Here is a 23,166-nt window from a genome sequence, read left to right as displayed (position 1 = left end):
TCTGAGTGTGATGCTCATTTGTTGTTTTACAGACATTTATTGTATTCTCAGTTGTGACAAGAAAAGTGTAACTCAATTGCTAACAAATCATGCACTGTTATTTATTCTATGTAAGGGTTCTATGTTAATGTTGCACTTAAAAGTGGCACTTTGTAGTTTGGCCCATTTGAAACTATTGTACTTCTTCTATGTGATTCTTTCTCTTATTGGAAGTCGCTTTGGATAATAGCATCACCTAAATGAAATGTAACGCAATGTGATCATTAGAAATTGACATTTCTAAAACAATAATTTTTTTACACATACTTGAGGCCAATCAGTGCCTCTGTATTAATTGCTGCACAATCACCCATAAAGATATCCTTCGGAGCTCATGACTTACTATATATATATATATATATATATTCACATTATACATATTATTATGACATAAGGTACATTTAAAGGGGTGTCAGACTAGGGGTGGAAATGGGACTGAGTACCCATTCTAGCATAAAAATATGCTAGAATAAATAGCTGTGGATGTGAGTAGGGGCCCATAGAGAATGCCTTTCTACAGGGCCCAGAATTTTGTGCTACGCTCCTGTTCAAGAACCTTGACAAATGACTAGACAGTCTTAAGGCTGAGACATCTTACAAGAATCCTGCCGTATGTGGTCAAAGATGTTTTTCCAGTCATGTTGATCCCTATAAATCCCCTAGCTGTGCTTTTGGTAAACTGAAAATAGTTGTGATACTGACTATAGGCTTATATAAGGTAGTGTTTTTCCAATAACAGCTATCAAACTGCCACTTTTAGTATCATAGTAACATGTAGGATCTGCCAATAATGTTTCCTCTATATTCTCAAAAGGATGAGAGCACAGTAGAGCCTCTAATCTTTGGAACAGTCTGCATATCTTAAAGCCAAATTTAAGATCTTAAATCCATACCAGTTTTTACTTGTAAATCCTTGTTAAATACTTTCCTTTGGGAGCAAAGAGGCCCAGAGATAAATTGGCTCGGTCGTGATCGTGGGCGGGAAGCTGGTGCTGGTTCAGATCCTTGTAGCTGCAGTGACTCCTCACACTGGTTGGTTATTGCACTGCATGGCAACATGCCTTTGACCTGATCCATTTAAATGTTTACTGTTTGTTGCTGAATCTGTTTTTGATGCCCCTTTGCAGTGTTGTAGTATACTGGAGATCGGTCTTGGTCTCAAGACCCCCTTTTCAAGGTTTCGGTTGCAGGGATATCACTGAATTGGCTTTGCATTGTCTGATTTATGTGTAAACATCATTAAATGCAACCAAGAACTTGACTCATTTCTAATTTGAAATGTGTTACTGTTAACCCCTTCTCCCTGCCCCCTTAACACACACTCCCAAGAAAGTGAATGAAAAGGGAGACAGGAGAAGAAGCTGGTTGTCTGGGAGATGTCAGCCAAATCATTGATAATAAACTTTGGCTACCTAAACCATACAGAGTTTATTTGCAAACAACATCTAAAGATTCTGCAATGTAATGCTGACTGAGACAGCTGGGACCACCTCAAATTATTATCGCCACTTAGAAAGGAAGCATAGAGAAAGGTAAGCAAAGCTAGATAGCTAACGTTATAAATTTGCCTCTGTACTCTTCAGAAATCTCTCCATACTGTATATTTCAGGGATTTACAGTAGTTTGGGTTAGTGTGGGACTCGCACTGGTCTGGTCTTGGTCTTCACTTGGTCTCAACCCCTCAAAGTGTTAGTCTTGTCTCGGTCTCGATGCACTCTGGTCTTGGTGATGAATTGGTCTCGATTTAGGGGTCTTTGATGCTGCTTTGATGATAATGATAATTATGATAATAAACAGAAACACAGTTTTCTGGAGAAAGTTAATGAAACACAGCATATTTTAATAGTACAAACATATGGAATTCAATTTTCAAAGATTGTGCAGCATGTATAATAGAAAATAAATAAATTCAAAGCTACATCACGACTAAAAGTGGAACACACACACAAAGTAGATAAGACAAAGAAATTAATTAATGTCATGTTGGTTTTAACACCACAATGTTAACTTGACTAATGGCAAAGTCAATTAAGTAGAGCTGACAGTGTGAATACAAAATACATGAAGTATGAATTGTGTTATTAACAATTGCAAACACGGTCTCAAACATCATCAGCCACACAAAAACATTGATACCATTATTCTATGATACTACATGACATAATTCAATGGTATAGAAAGATATTTGACAATATTCATTTATCCTCAGGATTTTAACCTCAGCAGCACAAGAGGTCTGAGGCCAACTTGGCAACAAATATTACAATAAATATTAAAATGCATGTTACAATGACAGCCAACAAGCTCAATTCAGTCCATGTCCACACTGGGCAATGGGTGTTCCTATATTGCTACTGACCAAAGAAAATGAGCTACATTTATCTGGAAAATACTATCAGGTAAAATGTGTACAGAAGACTTGAGATGAGTAAATGGATGTTTTGACTTTTTGTTAAAACTGAATGACTGAAGCTCCTTTTTGCCAGCAGACACAATATTCAGATGCTACAATTATCGTAATGTAGTGGCTATAGGACAAGTCTCACTGGGACTGGAGGCTGTAAAGTTGAGAAGTTTTAAAGCAACACCAAAGATTCTTTTCTCAAAATAATGTTTACAAAATCGTTTCAGTGGTTCATCAACTCATAACAGGGTGAACGGCACTTCTGCATTTGCTTTTCGGCCCTCTATCGGCTATAACTGCACTAAGCAAGTTTGCCAGATCGGGTAGCGGATCTGTTGTTCGAATGAAACATACGACAGCGGTAATGGATAATTCCGTTTCCAACCTGTAGGGGGACCGAAGAGGAAAAGTGCTTTGTTGTTGCTTTAAGACTTCACCACTAAGACAGCAAGACTTAAAGGTGCAGTAAGTAAGACTTATGAAACTAACTTTCTGTCATATTTGCTGAAATTGACCCTATGTTCCAGTAGAACTACATGAAGCAGGTAATTAAAAAAGAAGGGGAGGGGCTTAGGAGACCGTTTTGAGCTTCAGAAGAAACGGGGGAGGGACTGAGAAGTTTTTGGAGTTAAACATTTTTGGCTAAGTCCTGGATCTTCACAATCCTACCTACAGCACCTTTAATGCTGCTGAGAAGAAAACATATTTTCCATGTCTTTTTTTTCTGAAACCAGTGATGAATGACTACTGTAATGGATCTGAATACAAAATGAAACCAGCAAAGAAAGTATGTATGGCCTTTTGTGGATTGACTGACTGATGGATCCTCAAATATTCTCGAATTACCCAGTGAATATTGATAATTATTAACTTAAAATATACAGCCTAAATAAATAAATACATCTCTACTCAGAGGAGACAAAAAGTGGGACGACTGAGTTGTATTAGCATTAACTGCCAGTGTTTTCCTCATTGTAATGTTTTCCTGCAGATTATTTCTGCAGTTCATTAAATTGCATGCTTTTATGTAATGTTTTCTAAGATGTGGTGAATATAGAAATGTAATGAGGGTTACTAAATCTTTACATTTCAGAGACCTATGCACTTTCCTCACTTCAAGAAGAGGGCCTCTGTTGATGGATTTAATTGGGTGTCATTCATCCCTCAGTGTTTCACAACACATATCTGAAAGGCTCCTGGACTTTAATAGCACAACACAGCCACATCATGTAGCACCAGTTGTCTAAACCTAGCATTGGGAAAAAAAAGAATAACCATTAAATATTACATAGTATATTTGAAATAGAAATGCGATAGTTCCAGCAGTAGATCAACTGGGTAAGCTAAACTTGTGTATGTGCTCGCGCCCATGCACTCATTATTTCTTTGCAGTCGAGTCATGAGGCTGTGGTACAATAAAGGAGAGCTGTGAATCAGTAGTGACAGTGCACCGAGGTTAAGGAGACTGTCAGTCAAAGGAGACACAGAATAGTTAAGATGCTCGCACATGGGTGCCTGCATGTGAGTGGGCAGTGCAGGTGTGTGCGTGCGTCTGCATTATGATTCAAGAGTTAAATGGATAATTCACCTTGGTGTTGTGGAGGCAGTTAAGAGTGATTCTGGACAGTGCTAACAATAATGTTTTACTGTTTAAAATTCCTACTGGAAAATGTTCTTTTTACGTGCACCCTCCAAAGGAAGGTCTGGGTGAGGTGGTGCAGGGTCGTCTACAGGTCAGCACTGCTAGAACTAATAAGGATTTTAGAGTCCGGTTTGAGGACATTTCGTGAGGGTGGATAATTGGCATATTGGGGGCTTGAACTTGGTTCCCCCAGTTGAAGGATCTGGCTTGTCATTAGGCTACGATGTTCTAAGTTTCAAAAACTGAGAAAATAAAACGTAATTGCTAGTTGTTCAAGGACTCTCAACTCAATTTTTAATTGAAAGCGGGCCTTCTTTGACTTCAATTATTTTAAAATGAGGATTTGATGGTGTTTATTTAACCTTGGGCATGGCAACCATCTGTGTAGGTGAATCATATCCAGGGAACAAAACTCACACCACTGAGCAAAACTGTTTGTCTTTGGATTGAATAAAAATAGTAACAGCAATAGCAGCAGTTATTAATCACTGATGCATTTTAATGTATCTATTCTCCAGCACCATTGACTGCTTTATCTTTTTGATGAATCATGATTAAAGGACAAGGGGATTAAATAAAAGGCACCCCAAGCCGAATTCAAATTCTCTCACAGCTGTTTAAACAAAGTCAGACAAAAACCTCAAAAGTAGGCTACTGGAAGTTTGAAAATCGAACTTCAAAATAAAAGCATAAGAAAACAGGTGCAGGTGGCTCTAAATGGAGGGGGGCAATTGGTAAAGGCCTATATCGCTTACACGTGGAAATGTGGTTATTATACAGTACAGGGTGGACATATAAGCAAATGAATAAACAAAAGGCGGCTGCATGGTCTTTTTTTTTACATTAATATGTTTGTGGGCATGATCAAGAAAATGTAGTCTGCATATACAGTATTCATGTGTTGGTCATATCTAAAACAGCAGTCTACCTAAAACTGAGTGAAATGAATTTCTAAATGCAATAAATGATTATTTTATTACCTAATTAATCTATCTTTTGTTGAATTTAATATATTATTTAAAGTTACTATATGTAATAAGAACATTTTTTATCTTCCTGAAACTGTAATTTTTCATCTAATGGTCATAAATGACCTGTAACAGCAAATGAGACTAACAGTGAAAAGAAGGCTTTTTTTATATCGTTTTTATTAATGCCTTTTCCCCGGGTCTGATTTTTCCCGCAAAGTCACAAAATGATTTTTGGCAGGTTGACCAGCTCTACAGTAACACATTCTGATGGGTCACACATTTCTTTGGAACACTAGAAAAGCATATGCAGCCAGCTAAAAGGTAGCAGGAGTTTTCTTTATGTAGACCTAATTGTATTTTTATGTTATTTTAGAAGCTATCTGCTGTAGTTATGGCTGATACTGGGGCAGGGCCATCACATAAAAAAGTAAATTAAATGTAGAACAACTAAAAGCTAAACGTGAGAGTGAGAGATGATGGGCAAAAACCTGAGTCATCTTGGTCGCGCTTTCAACAGATGGAGACAATTACGGGATTGTAAATGATTCAAAACCAACACCAATTTGGCCCTCAGGTATGTAATATGTCTATTTCATTCATAAAATAACTTTACAATGTGGTTGTACGTCAGTAGCCTATATTAAAGGTCCCATGGCATGAAAATGTCACTTTATGAGTTTTTTTAACATTAATATGAGTTCCCCCAGCCTGCCTATGGTCCCCAATTGGCTTGAAATGGCGATAGGTGTAAACCGAGCCCTGGGTATCCTGCTCTGCCTTTGAGAAAATGAAAGCTCAGATGAGCTGTTCTGGAATCTTGCTTGTTATGAGGTCATAACAAGCGAGGTTACCTCCCCTTTCTCTGCTTTGCCCGCCCAGAGAATTTGGCCAACCCATGAGAGAGAGACATCATGGCTTTCATAAGAGAAAAGTGGCAGTTGGTCAAGGCCACACCCCCACCCTCCACCTTGCCCCTCCCTCTCTCCTCCTCAATAGCTTCAGACACAGAAATGGCACATCCTAAGGAAAGCTCATTGTGGGACTGGCTCTAGTGGATGTAATTCTGCACCAAGGCTGAATTTCGGGAAAGAGACTTCAGATACAGTATTAGGGGACCACTAAGGCCTATATAAAAGCATCCAAAGAGCACCATGTCATCGGACCTTTAAATTATGTCCAGCTTCCATTTAGCACCTGGTTATTATTTTCGTTTCAGTCCATGTTTGTGTTGGCCTACTATTTTCTTTACCCTTGTCCCCCGGTACCTGTGTAAAGCGTCCGTGGGTTTCACGCAATGCGCTATATTAATCTAAGTTATCATTATGTTGGTTGCTACAACAATCTCTTAATGCTTTGGCTCATGACATAGTGATAGTCATAACGTTACCCGGTTTAGCTCATGATACATCCAAAGTAGCCTAAGTTACCGTATGCAACACTTGAAATGCAACGATGCATCTGTAACGTATTCTCTTATTGTAAAGAATGATTTTCTGTCTGAGCAATACAGTCGTCGCAGATATACTGTATGACCTCCCAGTAACTCTAATACAGTGGGTCATACGCATAGACAGTAAAACAAATGGACAATGTGACGCTGTTGTTTTCTATGGACGTATATTATAAGCACTTTTCCGGTGAGCGTTACTGCACAGCCTCCAACTGAGCTTGACGACGTAGATGTGACGTGAGCAACCTGTCTGAAAGTTGTAAGTCTTCTGGTAGCTGTGCCAAGAAAAAACTCAATCATTCCCAATCTTGCAGAGACGGAGAGTGTAGATATGTAAAGAGATAACATAGCCACGGGCTAATTATTGCTAACTAACATGCTAGTTAACATTAGAAATTTAACTTAAACAGCTAATGTAAGTAGAAACTGCCTGCGAGCTTCTCCTGTACTGTACGGTAATAGACCTTTTTCACAGCAGACATTTTGACTTGTCATAGTAGGAAAAGCACAGCTGAAATTGATAACCTTAACGATGGCTCAATTCCATCAAGTGTCAGCCATCATTAATGGTTTTGAATACACCTGTGCTTTTCCTACTATGACATGTCAACATGTCTGCTGTGAAAAAGGTCTATTCCTCTACTATGCGACAGTAAGTTGTGTGGTTATGACACAATCGTTAGCCTATTTTTCAAAAACGTCTGCTACGTATAACGTGAGATACAAGGTAGTGGAGCCTTTTATACATTGTTGTGTTTCTTTAGAAATAAACAATGGACAAATAAAGTCTTTAAACACTTGACGTCAAAACGAATGGCAGTCAATGGAATGCTAATGGTGGGTGAGTGCTAGGTAGCATCAAAATGGCGCCATAGGAGGTACGCCTTGTGACAGCTGGCTTACCCCCTTGGTAATACAGCACCGTATAGAAAAGACCTTTACAACAGCAGGTGTGGTTAAAACACTACCGATTTTGTCCAAAGCCACCGCTTGAATCAACACAAACTGAAAGTTACAAATAGTCACTTTAAACAATAAAACCCAACTAACTGAATTAGACTATTTAATTAACTTAATAATTGAGTTTATACATCTTAAGAGTAGTGCCTATCACAAGTTATAACAGCCCCGGCGATATGTTATCAAATTGTTTATATTGAGAACCAACAACCCTAATGTAGCCTAGGTTTTTAATTTACAGTGATATGAAACTGTGAAAAGCAGTAAATACTCATAGTCTTTCTACTGCAGTCAACACGTTTGGTAGGCTATAAATCCAGTACACACAAATTCAACAGCTCTGAAAACTGCAATTATATCTATCAATTATTTTAGCATAAACTACTATCACATTGGTCAAAATTAGTATTAGGTTATATTTGGGATTACTCATACTAGAAGCTTTATCAGAGATCTTATTATCTTATTTGTTCAAATCCAGCAATAAGGATTTTATTTTGTGAATTTTCTCCGGAAGTGTAACAGGTTATTGTGGCTGGCTTGGGGTTGATCTCTGCTGCTCGCGACACAACCGCGCGCAGCTGCTTTTACTTCCCAGCGCTCGAGAGAGCAGCTCGCGCTTCTTTGCTCCAGGGATATTACCTCTGATGGACTTGAGATAAGACAAGAATACCCAGTTTGTCTCTGTTTATGACCGCTTAGGTGTTAAGTTACGAGTGTAGTTTTGCTGGACATAAACTGCTCCAATGTTTTTAACCGAACCCGTTTTAATGTGCTTCATGTGTTTGCGCTCAACAGTGAGGTAGACTTATATTCGGGGACACTTTACAGGAGTGTCGGCGTGTGATTTATCCCGTGGATGCTGCTGTCGGGGTCGGTGTCTGAGCCCTGCAGGATCAGCCTGTCATAGGGCATCATGGTTTCTCTGGTTCTTCACAAGTGGATGAGGAATACTTCACCGGAGATGCTGCTGTTGGTGCCGATATTGTGGCTTTTACCTCTGACCGGAGCGGCTCCGTCTCAGACTACCGAGCAGCTGGACATGGGGGTTGTAAGTGTTCTATATCCTTTCTACCTACTTTTGGAGAACGGGGGGTGGGGGGGTCGAAAGTTTTTTAGTCAGTGAATGTGGGGTGTGTTTTTTTTTCTTTTTCTTTCTATCATACCGTGACGTGAGTGTGGGGCCTTGAAGTGTCAGGTTCTTCTCTCCTTTCCTACTTGGGCTACTCATGAACGTCCAGGAAAGAGCAAGTGCTGTCTTCTCCGAATACTTGCTCTGAATTTTAACACCGCTCTGCAGTCCAATGCACGAGGCAGAGTGGCGGTACACACTGCATGATGAAACATCTATAGGCTATGTGTATCGGAACTTCATTTACCTGATCAGAAATCACCACGTTCCAAACATACTGTAGCCTATATTAAGAAAATATGATATAATCAATGTGTTAGCCAAATTGTCTGTAATAAATCAGTGTAGGCCTATCCTATATGACGGGATTAGCTTTGGCGTTATATCGACCTCTTAGTATGCTGACATAGTGTGCTAATAAGATAACTGGAGCTCACTGGGACAGATAGACCTATGAGGCGTTATAGGTTATTCTATTCGCTTGTAACAGATCACCCCCAAAGAGCAGTCAGTGGCTATACATCATCCTCACCACAGTCCCACAGCATGTGGCATACAGTCAAGACTGAGGTTAAGGGAGCAATGCACCTGAATATAGACTGATGTGTGTAAGTGTATACTGTATGTGTGTGTGTTTATTCTTGCCCTTTATCTAGATACAATATGCTCTATGTAAAATATGAGATTATTCAAGATGCCCTTTGAAAAAGCTGCAGTTCTTGGCTTGTAAAGATGATTATCATCTTCATAGTTTCATCTTCATTGAAGTTGCATTTTCCTACATGTTCCACTCCTCAGGGCAACATCCGTTTTTGTTGCTGCTCATCCCAACTTCTGTCACATTTTCTTTCAGCACTCAAACTCTTCTTTCTGAAAAAAAACCCACGCTTGGGGATTACGTTTTTCTTAACAAAGACTAAAACATGAGCACTAAAATAGATCAGTTTCTATTTATGTACTTTTTTTTCCCCACCCACCTTCAGGCTGTGTACCGTATATTTTTTTGACTCACTACTTTTACCCACACACCTAACACAACAAAAGCTTTAGTTGTGAGATTGTATGGACCATCATTTTTTATTTAGACTGTGTGTGGGCGAGACAGAGAGAATGTCAACTTAGATGAAGTTTGTACAGAAGTTACATGATCTAAAAAAAAAAATTAAAAGAACACACACAATACGCACAGTAAGCTTACATTAACCACGTTTTCTGTCAGTGGGCCTCATTGCTGAGGCGGATGCCAACAACCCTGACATTAGGACACAATGTGTTGCACCTTTCGCTCTGAATCAATTTCTGGTTTTCCAAAAGGTCAGTTTGGCCACACATGGCAGGACTTTCATCACAACCTGCTCACACTTCTTCCTTACTGTGTAGCTTTGGCCACAAACAACCAAAGCCTTGAAACAGGCTATTACTAAACAGAATAGCCCTCCTAACTGTTTTGTTTTCCAGTTGCAACATAATTCTGCTGCTCACTGTGAGTCCTAGCCATGTTTTCCAGCTTAATTTGACCATTTGGGGATTGAATGTTGCTGGAATCAATTTATCATTTTCTATTAATAAAAAAAAGGCTTGTTTTCTGTTGGGTTACTTCTAGTGTGCATTGCCAGACCTCCCTCCATAGAGCTGCGGAGGAAGGTCTGGTTTAAGGCATGGATACCCGACCCGAGGCCGACGGGTCCCGACGGTACCCGACGGGCCGGGCCGGGTTCGGACAGATATTTAGAAATTATGGTCGGGGTCGGGTCGGGCTCGGTCACATCAGCGCGATAAGGCATTTGTTGTAAAATGGTGCTGCGGCTCCTGAGAGCTCTGTGTGTGTGTGTGTGTGTGTGTGTGTGTGTGTGTGTGTGTGTGTGTGTGTGTGGTAAGTGGGCAGAAGAGAGATAGAGGAAGCATGCGTGTTGTAGATCATGCAACCGGAGCAGAGTTGGTGGATATTCATGTTATAACGTGGGCCCTGGAGGTAACGAGTCTTCCTGGTTTTCTGATCACGGTCGGAAACGAAGCAATCAGGAAAGGTTAACCCGCTGAACATGTTAACAGCTTATTAACGTGCGCTTGTTGCTCCGTGTGCGCTGATGCGCTCATCTGTTGACATTTCCGAATGCCTTCCTACAGTTGCTTAACAAAAGTGGGCTTTCCACACAAACAAACGTAGCCTACATGTGTCATTAGTATGAGAAAAAAAAAAAAAAGAGATTTTAACTGTGTCGGGCTCGGGTCGGGCTCGGACACAAATTTCTTAATACCTGTCGGGCTCGGGCCGGGTTCGGTCACGGCTCTGTCGGATGCGGGTCGGCCTCGGACAGAAAAATTCGGCCCGATCCGGACTCTAACTGAGAAGTTGTCGATGTTCAAATTTGTTGGTGAAGTCCTGGATCTTCACAATCTTACCTACTGCAGCTTTAATATGTAAGTCTAACTGAAAGTTAAAAAAATGTCTGTAGTCGGTTCGGTTAATCGATGTCAGCGTCCTCCTGATCAGCCAATAATAATTATTGGCCGCTAATATCTTTCTTCTTTATTTGTAGATTTTACTAAACATAACCAGTTTTACTGTTGTACAGTAATTCTTGCACAAACCTGTTTTCTTTTCTTTTCTGGAAAATTGGGCAGACTATAACACTACAAACCCAGCGGTATCAGCAGATGAAAGGCTGTGGTAACAGCAGCGATTTTCCTCTGTTTGCCATGGCAGAGAAAATAATACTCAAGGTGGAAGCTTCCCTACCTTTCTAGATAGAGCTGTATGACAAGCTCAGTCCAAAGTGGCGCTGCAGTCTCCGTGCAGCCGGCAGTCTGAGGGCCATTACTCTTGTTTTGATGTCTTTGATGCCCTGTCCCACTTCATGTGCCAGTAAACGCAAAGCAATACTGCCAGTCTAGTGTCGGATTCAGACCCGATAATGTCCACGTTTGTTCTATGGACTTAGAGGCACTAAATACGTCTCTTCTTGGAGGTCACACAGTTAGTTCATGCAATAAAAGTTACCATTTCCTTGATGTTGAGCATCTTTTCCCAGCTTAATTCTGCCGAAGAAACACTTTCAAACGATAAATTCTCACTTTGGCTGTAAAGTTAGCAGCAAGTGTTACTATGGCCTTTTTTTTTTTTTACAAGACCAAGATCAATGTCCTGAGTGCTGTCATCTCCTCCTTTCGCCATGATTCCAACTTCAAGAAACGCACTGTAGGCTACGCAGTGCGCCCGTGCGGCAACTTCAGGAGACTCGGATGAAGCTGGGAACACGCGGTTTCCACACCGTGGTAATCCACCGTGATAATATTATTTTAAATGAAAACGATAATTGTTCAATCAGCAACATTTTTATCGTGGTTTACCGTTACACAGGTAATCGTTACATCCCTACTATGTTTTTAGTTTCTTTTTTTTTTGTAGAAGAAGAGCAGCTTTAGTGACCGGATGATCATTTGTCTACGTAGAAGAAGATATTCTTCTATAGCACTACAGTATATTTATCACTGTGTCCACACACTTTGAAAAATAGGAGCATCTCGTAAGGTCCACCCTAAAAAGCAAAATGTAGGGACTTCCTGTGCCTAGAAACCACAAAGACATGAAAGTGCCTTTCAAGTGTATTGTTTTGAACCCAGCTTGACCACTTCTTAGGAGCAAGTAGGTGAATGCTCTTCATATTTCTATTTTTTTTTTTTGGGGTGCCGAAGAAACAGCTGGAATACAGACTCTTTCTTCTGTCTTCAAGAGAAGGCACAGCAACAGGATATCTTTGTAGAAGCTCCTGGGGAACTGTCCTCCTGCCTGCTGTTTCAGGGGCAGCAGACAGCAAAAAGTCACCGTCGTAAAGTTATTGCACTAAAATAAGTGATCATACCGTACGCAGAAAAGCACCGTTAGAGGGGAAAGCATGCGTGAAGTTGTGGAAGAGGATAAACCGGATAAAGGGGGGAATAATATCATTTAGACACTGTTCTCAATTACGTGTGCTATAACGGGGGTTTTCCTGTTTTATTCATTGTAAAAACAGAAATTCTCATGTTTGATCACCGATAGCAAAGACACTTATCTACACAATATAATCTAACTGCAGCTCCTAGTTCGTCATGAAAGACAGAGAGTAAGTATCAGTGTAGACAGCTACGATGATGATTACTTGGCCAATGACTGATTTCTTGTCACTGGAGTTAGAGCTGGGCAATATATCGATATTATATCGATATCGTGATATGAGACTGGATATCGTCTTAGATTTTGGATATCGTAATATCGTGATATGGCATAAGTGTTGTCTTTTCCTGGTTTTAAAGGCTGCATTACAGTAAGGTGATGTCATTTTCTGAACTTACCAGACTGTTGTAACTTGCCTTTAATTTGCCTTTACCCACTTAGTTATTAGATCCACATTACTGATGATTATTTATCAAAAATCTCATTGTGTAAATATTTTGTGAAAGCACCAATAGTCAACCCTACAATATCGTTGGGGTATCGATATCGAGGTATTTGGTAAAAAATATCGTGATATTTGATTTTCTCCATATCGCCCAGCCCTAACTGGAGTGCAACAGAGAGTCACGTGACACACAGAGAGCATCATTTTCTGCGCCACTGGAAGGGCTGGAAAATACAGATATGATCAGGTGTGTGTGTGTGTGTGTGTGTGTGTGTGTGTGTGTTCATAACTGCTATTCACTCAGGACTTGAAACACCTAAAACAACCATCTAACTACAAAACAACCCTCTGATCTCTATCTTTGATCCAGGCAGTCCCATTTTCACTTTATTTCAGTGGTGCTCCATCATTTGGCATTTAGTTGAGATTGTGAATCTTGTTGTGCATGTGTGTCTTCATCACAACCACGCACCGAGTCCTTAAGTAAGTGAACCGCACACTCCGAGATCAGAGGTATTCATTTTGATAGCATTGCTGCTATCCAGGTTGATATATCACTTTATAGCACCGATTTTCAATTTCAGCACCTGAGGGAACTGAGTCATAGCTAAAACGTAATATACTCAGTTTTCTGCTAGTTGTATTATGTTTCTCGTGAGGCATATTTTCTTCACTGAGATGGAACCGCCCAGCTTCCCAAAGGAAATATTCACCTGAACATTCAGGGCTTCCCTTCTGATAAGCGAGAGTGATTCTGAACAGATTAGCATCTGATAAATTGCCTATATTACTGTACATCCAGCCACCTGTGGAATTTTAGACATTAACGACGCACGGCCACTAGTCATGCACAAACTTCAAGACTGCGCAAGGGTGTGTGCGCCCGGAAGTGCAACCACACCTCGCCAGTCCATTTCTCACTCTTGTTTTGCCGTTTAATTTCTTCATTGAGAACACCATCTGGCATTCTGGCGAATTCCTCTGGAGCGGTAGGCTCGCTCCTTCTGCTCCCCTATCTCTGCCACTCACTCTCGTTCACTGCTAGATATCAAAATGATGAGTTCTTTAAGAAAAGCAATGTAAAACAGACATTGTTTTCAGAAATATGTGGTGGGAAGATAAGGTTTAAAAAGAGGCCCACCAGGATACTTTTTGTGATAATTCCAACCCAATATTCCTCAATTTGTACTGGCTTTTCTAATATAATTTTGATGCAATTTCCAATCCTTTTGGGTTATTTTGCCCGGTTCCAAATTGAAAGGTTGCTGAAAAGACAATGAAGATAGGGCTCACTAATACCCATAGTATGTTTAGTAATTAGGTCATTGGTGTCTTAAGAGAGCCACAACAATGACTCAAAGAGCATTCAGCACCAAAATAAAACCCTAGCTTTAAACATGCTCATGGAAGACCTCCTCTCACTCACTGCTGTGTGAATCCCGACACTTCATGTACCATTAATCCTCCACCTGACAATGGTTCAGGATTTTTTTTGTGTGAAACGCAAGATGGGAAAATGTTCATTTTAATCATTCAGTTTTTCTTCTGAAGGGTATAATAGGGAAATCATTTCATTTGCAAGCCCCACTACAACAGTTCAACCACCCTCATTAGTACCGTGTTTGCCTACAATGTGTGTACATTTCTATTCAGTCCCTTTTACTCTTCCATTTTACTCCTGCAATGCACAGAGGAGGCTTTCTTTCTACCGGCACATCATGGTTGTTCCGATTACATCCAGGGGCCCAGGGATAGAGGAGACTCCAAAAGAAAACAGGATGCAGTGACAGTCACGGGAAAGATGATGGAGGGATTTCTGCGCTGAAATAACAAAGTGACCAATAAGCAAAATCGCGTGCTTGGTAAAGAGGAAGATGATGTTTCAGCCGAAATATGAAATGTTTTGTCTTAGATTTTTGGTTATTATAGTGATTGATTGATTAGGTATGCAGGGATGTTAAACCACACCAGAGAAACACTATGGATGCAGGTTTCCATGTGAATCTGTTATTGCACTCTCAGCCTGGATCATAAGGATACTTTTAGCACCGCTGTCCCACTTCCATCAAGCTGTGTGACCTTCTGTCTGTAGAAATGCACCGTGGGACTCCAATTCAGGGCGAGGCGATTATTTCAGGAACAATCTCATGTGGGAGATGACTTTAATGTTGTAGAGAGTATATCTCTCCATAAAGATTGACAGAGAGCGATTGTTAAGCAGCATGTAATATACAGTATAATGCATTCTCAGGCAACTTCTCAGGCAGAAGGAAGCCAGTTCTTCAACCTGCTCCTATCCAATCTGTCACCTCAGCCTTGTTAGGCATAAAAGTTCTCCAGAGACATGCAAGTTTCTGAGGAGAATGTCAGCATTACTGTACTGAGTTTTTGATTTCCTCAGAAACCAATTCAACATGGGTCTCCAGAGCCCTGACACCTCGTTGGCCGCCACTGTAGCATGGCGGTTTGGGACTGATGCGAGGCAGCTACAAGACATCTGCGTGACCCTTTCAGACAATGACAACACATCGATTTCCAGATCAAGTTTGACAGCATGAATTCAGAACTTGATTTACTGTAGGCAGTCCTCATGTTTACTTAGGAGTAGATCAATATAGGATTGCAAAATAAGACTTTTGGCCACATACTCTCATCTTCAAATTGAAGTAAAGCAGTTTGAGGCCTGAAGAACCATCAGCAGGTCAACAGAATCCAGATGTATAAAGGACACGTACACATAAAAAACATGCATACACTACAGTATGTCCCACACCTTAACTGGTATTTCAAAAATTGCAGTTTCCCCCCCTGTGTGCATGGGCTTCTTAATTTTTTTTTTCATTTTTGTAAAGCATTGGACTCTGTTATAGCCTGACAAGCCAGACCCACATCAGGATGTTGGGTCTGCAAACTCACCATTGGCAGGGCTCATTCTGAGGGGCGGGATAAACGGTTCTCTTTCAAATTCCCTCTGCACTCATGGCCAACCAGAGCAACGCTAGTTGATAGATTAAACTTTTTCCATATCTGGTCAGCAAAACATCTTCCTTTTTTAAGAATGACTTCAGTGTCGTTCTTTGTTCTTTTTTCAAAGAAAAGCTTAACTCCAAGTCTTCCAGAGTCGCGGCCAAAGCCGATAAAAAAAAACGCTGTTTGCCAGCAGCAGCAGCCATCTTCTTTGTTTTCAAGTAGCAGGGAATTCACGCGGAACCGTCGCAACTCTGCCGTCGTTATGTTAAGCCCGCCCACCGACTCTATACACGATGTGATTGGCCTGACCAGAATTTGTTTTTTCCAGCTTGCAAGCCAACGGAGAGTTGCTTGACACAGTGTTTCCTTTAGGATTTTTTTTAGCAGTGGGGGCAGGTCCGAACACCCCCCCCCCCCATGAAACGGGACTGACACTTTGCTGCAACACAAACAAATATATTTATTCAACTCTATTCACACACACAATGAGGCATATTTTCAGTTGTGATTGAACTGTATTTTTTTTGAGTTACTATATAGGCCAACTTTGATCTTGACATATAGGCTAAGCATTCTGTAGCAAATAACAATAAACCCACTATTAATTACATTATCTTAATGCAGTGTAACTACTTCAGCATGTAATATAATGCACCTAAAATACAAACGTGAGCAATGGCTATTATAACAGCCACGTGCAATTTAGCTAGCAGGTGAAGAATACAAACACACGAAAATCACCAGTTAACTTAATTTAAATTTGCAAGACCAGGCTTAAATGAACTGACAACATAAGTTATACGACTTACAGTTCTCAAGGACGTACACACACAATCTCAACTGGTTTATCATCCGGACAGCGTCTCTTTTTCCTTTCTCCCTTTTTCTGCCGAGTGACCGCGCTATTCTCCGACATGCACTCTAACAATGCAGGCCTATTTCTGATACCATGGGGGGCAGAAATGTTGCCTTGAGGGGCCGCCACGGTCAAGTCAACATAGAGGAAACACTGCTTGACGACTCTGGCTGCAAATTACATTTGCTCCTGCTAGGGTGCGTCTAGATTTCTAGGCTAACTCTATTACTGAGTCTGCTAGAAACAAGATTATTACCTTTCTGACATGTGATGACGTCGACTGACATACATTATGAGCCAATGATAGTATGCAGGTGCTGCATATGTGATAGATGAATGCGTTAGTGACACTATGGGCTCTTTTTAAGTCACGCAAGCACAACAACGAGCACAATAGTGTGGGGGTCTTGGGCACATGGGACTGTGTGGGCATCTCAAAAAGTGCAAAAGGGCTATATAAACGAATATCTGTTGTATGCATGCGATTTGATCAAAGTAAACGATTGTGCAAAATGGCACTGCGACACAATCGGAGGCTGCAGATTTGTCACATATAACTGTCCTGCTGACTTCAGATCACTGCAGGGATTTAATGAACTGAACAACAAGGTTGTCGAGCACAGTGTAAAGCAGCTGTAAATAATAGATACTGCACGAACCACCTATATTAAAGGTCCCATGGCATGGTGCTCTTTGGATGCTATTATATAGGCCTCAGTGGTCCCCTAATACTATATCTGAAGTCTCTTTCCCGAAATTCAGCCTTGGTGCAGAATTACAGCCACTAGAGCCAGTCTCACAATGAGCTTTCCTTAGGATGTGCCATTTCTGTGTCTGTAGCTTTAAATGCTATTGAGGAGGAGAGATGGGGGGGCAAGGTGGAGGGTGGGGGTGTGGCCTTGACCAACTGCCACTTTGCTTGTTTGCAAGCCATGATCTCTCTCTCTCTCTCTCTCTCTCTCTCTCTCTCTCTCTCTCTCTCTCTCTCTCTCTCTCATGGGTGGGCCAAATTCTCTGGGCGGGCAAAGCAGAGAAAGGGGAGGTAACCTTGCTCCTTATGACCTCATAAGGAGCAAGATTCCAGATCGGCTCATCTGAGCTTTCATAATCTCAAAGGCAGAGCAGGATACCCAGGGCTCGGTTTACACCTATCACTATTTCTAGCTACTGGGGGACCATAGACAGGCAGGGGGAACTCATATTAATGTTAAAAAACCTCATAAAGTGAAATTTTCATGCCATGGGACCTTTAACTTATAAATGAATGCATACTGATTTACCAACATTGTTGCTTTAACCACATTCTATTTTTATTTAAATGCATCTAGTTGTTGAAGATTGTTTAATTAAAGTAGCTTAATTACATTTTTCAAGTATTATTTTGGTTATTTCTGCACATTTGCTGCAGTGGTGTAGCCAAAAATATTAATTTAGGTAGGCATGTGGATGTAATGTGTGCAAGAACCAATGTGACCTGTACATCAACCATCACTGTTTTTTTTTAATCTCTTTTTTTAAGATCTCATTAAAACATTATATAGAGTTTGTGCCTACTATACATTGTATATCGATCGCAGCCTACTGGTTTTGTTTACTGTTGCTTAGCAACGTGCGATAGTTTGAAGAAATAAGGTGGCAGAGGCGAGCTGCAACATTATTATTTTTATTTATTTAATGCTGCAATGATGCTGCAATGATTTCCCCAATAACATTATAGCACAACTGTTGTATAAAAGCAATGTCAAACCTGGAGTTGTGGCAAGTGCAATGGTCTACTCACTGAACATCTGCAACATTACATGCAACTACATCACCTCAGATTCTCCAATAGCAAGGGTAACCACGCAACCATACGTTTTTAGGCTAAGCCTATAAGCTGTTTGAACGATGCAACTACCGTATTTTCCGGACTATAAGTCGCACTTTTTTTCCTACTTTGGCTGGTCCTGCGACTTATAGTCAGGTGCTACTTATATATCAAAATATATATAATTTAACATGTTTTTAAATGTTAATTCATACTGAAAACATTACCGTCTACAGCCGCGAGAGGGCGCTCTAGGCTTGTGACAACTAGAATGCTGCTCCTAAAGACAACTGAGAAAGAAAAGAGATAACAAACTGCAGGTAGTAAAATATGCCGCCGAAAACGGTAATCGAGCAGCAGAAAGAAAGTTTGAAATGAGGGAGAAACTTGTGAGGGACTGGCGAAAAGGTGACTCTTACTGCAATGAAGAAAACAAAGAAAACAAAGAAAGCTAATCGGCTAATCGCGGGCAGAAAGCAAGATGGCCAGAGGTGGAGGAACTAGCTAGTCCACACATGGATGCGTGCTGCCGGGAGGGGCTCGTCAACGGTGCAGTTGCGTCTCCACGCCCTGGTAGTTGTTCTGTGTGCTATTGTATAGTTCAATAACTGTTAATGTGTTACGTTAACATACCGGACACCTACCGTATTCAGCCTGTTGTTCTGTGTGCTATTGTGTAGTAGACAGATGGCTGATTTTGGTCTTGGATTTTGTGAAATAAATTTCTAAATAAATGCGACTTATAGTCCGGTGTGACTTATATATGTTTTTTTCCTCTTCATGATGCATTTTTTGACTGATGCGACTTATACTCCGGAGTGACTTATAGTCCAGAAAATACGGTACAAACAAACTGACAGCGTGCAAGATCAACTAAATGGAGTTTAATTTATAAACTATCATTACATTCATAAACCTCCAGCCAAGAAAACCCTAGGCTACACCAGCAGGTGTACAGCACATGTGCCCCTTTTCCCAATGATTAAGATTTATTTTAAAACAACCATGCACATGCATGGCTTTATAATTTTGACAACAATAATGTGTTAATCCTGTCTACACGGAGTAGGAAGCAAATGTTAGAGTAGGGGAGTGTACAGAAGTAATGGACCGAACTGTGTAAGCAGTTGAGCAGGAATTACGGTTTTCCCCAGCTGCATATGATTCTCTCTCCCGTTGGCTCTTCCTGGTTTCATGACTTACTGTAACTGTGGGTTAGAAGCAAGCTGGCCCTCTCTCAGGCTCCCCATGTAGAAAACCCCAAATCAACTCCATGTGGCAGTCCTATTTTAACTGAAGCATCCCGGCCCCTTCTAGTCATATACCCGATTGAGGTTTTGGTCAAAGCTATTCAAAGGACTGACCAGATCTTGTAATTATGGTGGTTTCTGGATTTGTGCTGCTTGCCTGTTAAAGTTAAAATAATTCAAAGGGCCCGCCAACTGAACTGGAGGAAACCTCAAAGCAACAACAGAGCTCCTTTTTGAAGTTTGTAATTAAGAACTGTAATAAATAAAGTATGTATGTATGGGTGTTTGTATACGAATGCGTGCAAGATGCATACTGATTTCTGCCGACATTGGCACAGGAGTGATGGGCATTGTTGGCTTTTAGTGTATTTCATATCAAAGTAAATGACAGTTGTGTGGAAAACAAGGGGGAAAAACACTTCATAACAAAGTGCTCGATGGGTCCTTCAGAATTCAGTAAGTACAGTATGCACTCAAGATGAAGGCACATTTGTCTGTATATCTAAGTGAAATGAAGACCGAGTAAGACAGGCAGAGACACAAATTGCAACATTGTGAGGCGTTGGTTGTTCGGCCAGCGTCTGTAAGTAATGTGTTTATTAGAATTATGATAAAAGCATGGATGCAATAAGCATTAAGGCATACAATTCCGACTTTGCTACCAAGAGCAAAATCTCTTTGTCCCAACGCACAATACACAGCCCCATTAATTTGGAGAGTGACTGTTAACATTCAAGATTGTATCTTGAGGTGGCCATTAACTCAGCAACTATTCATTGCCTAATTAGGTATTTGCAGTGCTTTTTCTCTCTCCAGCCCATGGGAGACAAACAAAAAGAGTTGTTTCTCAGTATGCCTCTCCCTAAGTGACAATTAAACTAATTACATATCCTCCACAAAAGAACAAGTTATTTAGTGATCACACTGTTTTCCCAAGTACTGTAAACTCTACGAATTAAGTAGAAGAAATGACATCAAAGTTCAGGATCATGGCTTAAGAACAGAAGTTAGCTCGGAGCAGGTCACCCGCATAAACACATTGCATAAGCAACATAGATTCCTGTTTGACCTTGATCAATTATCAATAAATTGATGATTACACTAGAGTAAAATAGCAACACTGGAAGTGATCTCAGAGTGCTCGCAAAATTTGAATGGAGTTGGCTGAGCTAGATTATAGGTTTCCCCTATAATCTGGAACCATCCTCGAGTTCTTGGACTGGTCTCGGATTTGAGTAACACATCTCTAAGTTGCATATTTCGAACAGTGGGAAAAATTGTGATTCTATTTTGATTGATTGGTGCATCGGTGCAGAAAACTGCTCAATCTGAATTCAAAGGGCTGCCAGAGCCTCGGCTGTCGAATAAACAGCTGACCACTCTCCTCAGACTGTCCGTTTATTTTAATACACCATGATGTAGTCATGTTTAACTGATATGATGTAACGAATGTGATATTAATTAAGCACAGCCACTGATCTTGTTTAATTTAATTAACTGTTCCTGATAAGTGTTTTATGGCTCTTCCGAAGACTTATTTGTTTTTATTATCCTCACTGACAAAAACATCACTCTGTGCACAGGCATTATGGATATGGTTTTAATTCAGCTTATAATAATTAAAGAACGTTTCAAGATAAATGAACACTTCATTGTTATTTATTTTGATGTCATTTTATATAGGCCTAGTTGGACTAAACCTATTCAGAGACTCATACTGCTCCTTTTTTTTTTTGACTGAATTCAAATTTAAGGCTACTACAGGACAAAGTTTACAGCCAAGTCTTTCTGAGTTTGAGCTGTCATTTTGGATTTTCCATCAATCCAATTGGACACATTTGGGATTTTACACATTGATAGGGGGAAAAGGGAGCTGGATAAGAGCCATACGGTATGCAAACTGGGTCATGGAAAGATAAAATATTTTAGCAACACAGCTAACATTCACATTACACATTTCCAACTGGAGCTGGATGCGTTGTTGATGCCAAGCAGAGAACCCTGGAGCAAGTGTCAAAGCAGCATACATTTCTTTTGTCTATTTGGGAATTCACACTGTTAGAGAATATACGGACTTCCCCACGCACGCATCACAAAGTTGGCTTTTGCTGTGTTTTTTTAATCGCATCACCGTGAATTGAAATCAAATGTTGTGGTACACTGGTCTTTTCACAATAAATCTGAGCTTTTAACACAGGCCGTGGCTGCACATTGATTTTATTTTTGATGCTGACATTTATTAAAACTTGTATATGCAAAACAAACCCTTGGATCTGACAGCCTGTCTGTAATCCATTGTTCCTTTGACACTCGCATTCATTATCATGGGCACAGAATTGGAGCTACACTCGGTGAGTAAATATTACACAGTGGCCCGTGCAGCTCTGTGTTCAGAGTAGAGAGTCTGCAGCAAGGCAGTAGAAGTGACAAGACCAACAGATGTAAGCACACGGTAGAATATGTAGCATTCTATCAAGAGAGGTTTTTTTAGGATTTGTATGGTTAGCCGGCTCTGTGAATGCAGGCCCAGGGAGCTACAGTGTACAGCGGTTATTTGATTAAACTCACTGATCAAATCAAATTTTAGAGACAGCTAGTGCTGCATTCTAATGATTATTTAATACTCAAAATAGATTTTTCATCCAATTAGACTGGCTGTGATGTGTCCAAAAATACAACAGGACTTATGGTCATTGCAACTCCAGGAGCCTAAGGTGTTGTTTTACTTATTTTGTCTAAACGGAGGGATTCAGTTTTTAATTATCTAAGATAAAGAGAGGCTGCGCATCAGAGAGGCTGGAACCTATAAATGTTGGGCATTTTTAATGATAAACTACTAAAAATAAGTAAAAAAAATTCCCTCAGCCAACTAACCGCTCAATCGACAAATCTCATCAAAAACAACTTGCCTTGGATTCCCCTCTATGCTGGAAACTGTTGTCTGTATCAAAGTGGGGTTGTTGGTGTGCATTGCAACTTCTAATGGATTTTTTTTATTAATGTTAGAATGAAGCTGCAGAACTGCAGAACCTACCAGATAATCTTTATGACTGTTCTCGCTTAAAGCTGCTCTATTGTTTTGAAGTAGTGCTGATGTAATGTAAACTAAAAGTCTGTAGCTCCACAACCTCTGCTATACTTCTTAGACTTATATGTTTCTCCCTGCTCCTATCTAGTGGTCTTATCAGTTTTGTCAGCAGGATAAAAATATGTTCATTATATCCCAGGACTGTAGGGCTTTCCCTCTTCTTTATCTGGCTTTCCCCATCTTAGTTCCATAAACACAGGCTCAGTCTAAATCAT

General features: G+C 40.4%; 1 protein-coding gene across 3 annotated transcripts in view; it reads left to right on the top strand.

Moving 5' to 3' along the window:
• The window catches only part of LOC120546041 (matrix metalloproteinase-17-like), a 135,920-nt gene that overhangs the window by 49,031 nt on the left and 63,723 nt on the right, over positions 1 to 23,166 (top strand). The window contains exon 1 of one of the 3 annotated variants that reach the window (XM_039780789.1): positions 8,383 to 8,517. The exons of the other annotated variants lie outside the window; for them this stretch is intronic. Coding sequence (XP_039636723.1) covers positions 8,383 to 8,517 — 135 coding nt within the window. Of the gene's footprint in view, positions 1 to 8,382; positions 8,518 to 23,166 lie in introns of those variants that run through there. 3 annotated transcript variants of the gene reach the window in all.

The sequence above is a fragment of the Perca fluviatilis genome, chromosome 17, assembly GCF_010015445.1.
Source record: "Perca fluviatilis chromosome 17, GENO_Pfluv_1.0, whole genome shotgun sequence".
NCBI lineage: Eukaryota > Metazoa > Chordata > Actinopteri > Perciformes > Percidae > Perca > Perca fluviatilis.
The sequence above is the reverse complement of the archived record's forward strand: the minus strand, read 5'-3'. Positions and strand labels throughout refer to the sequence as shown.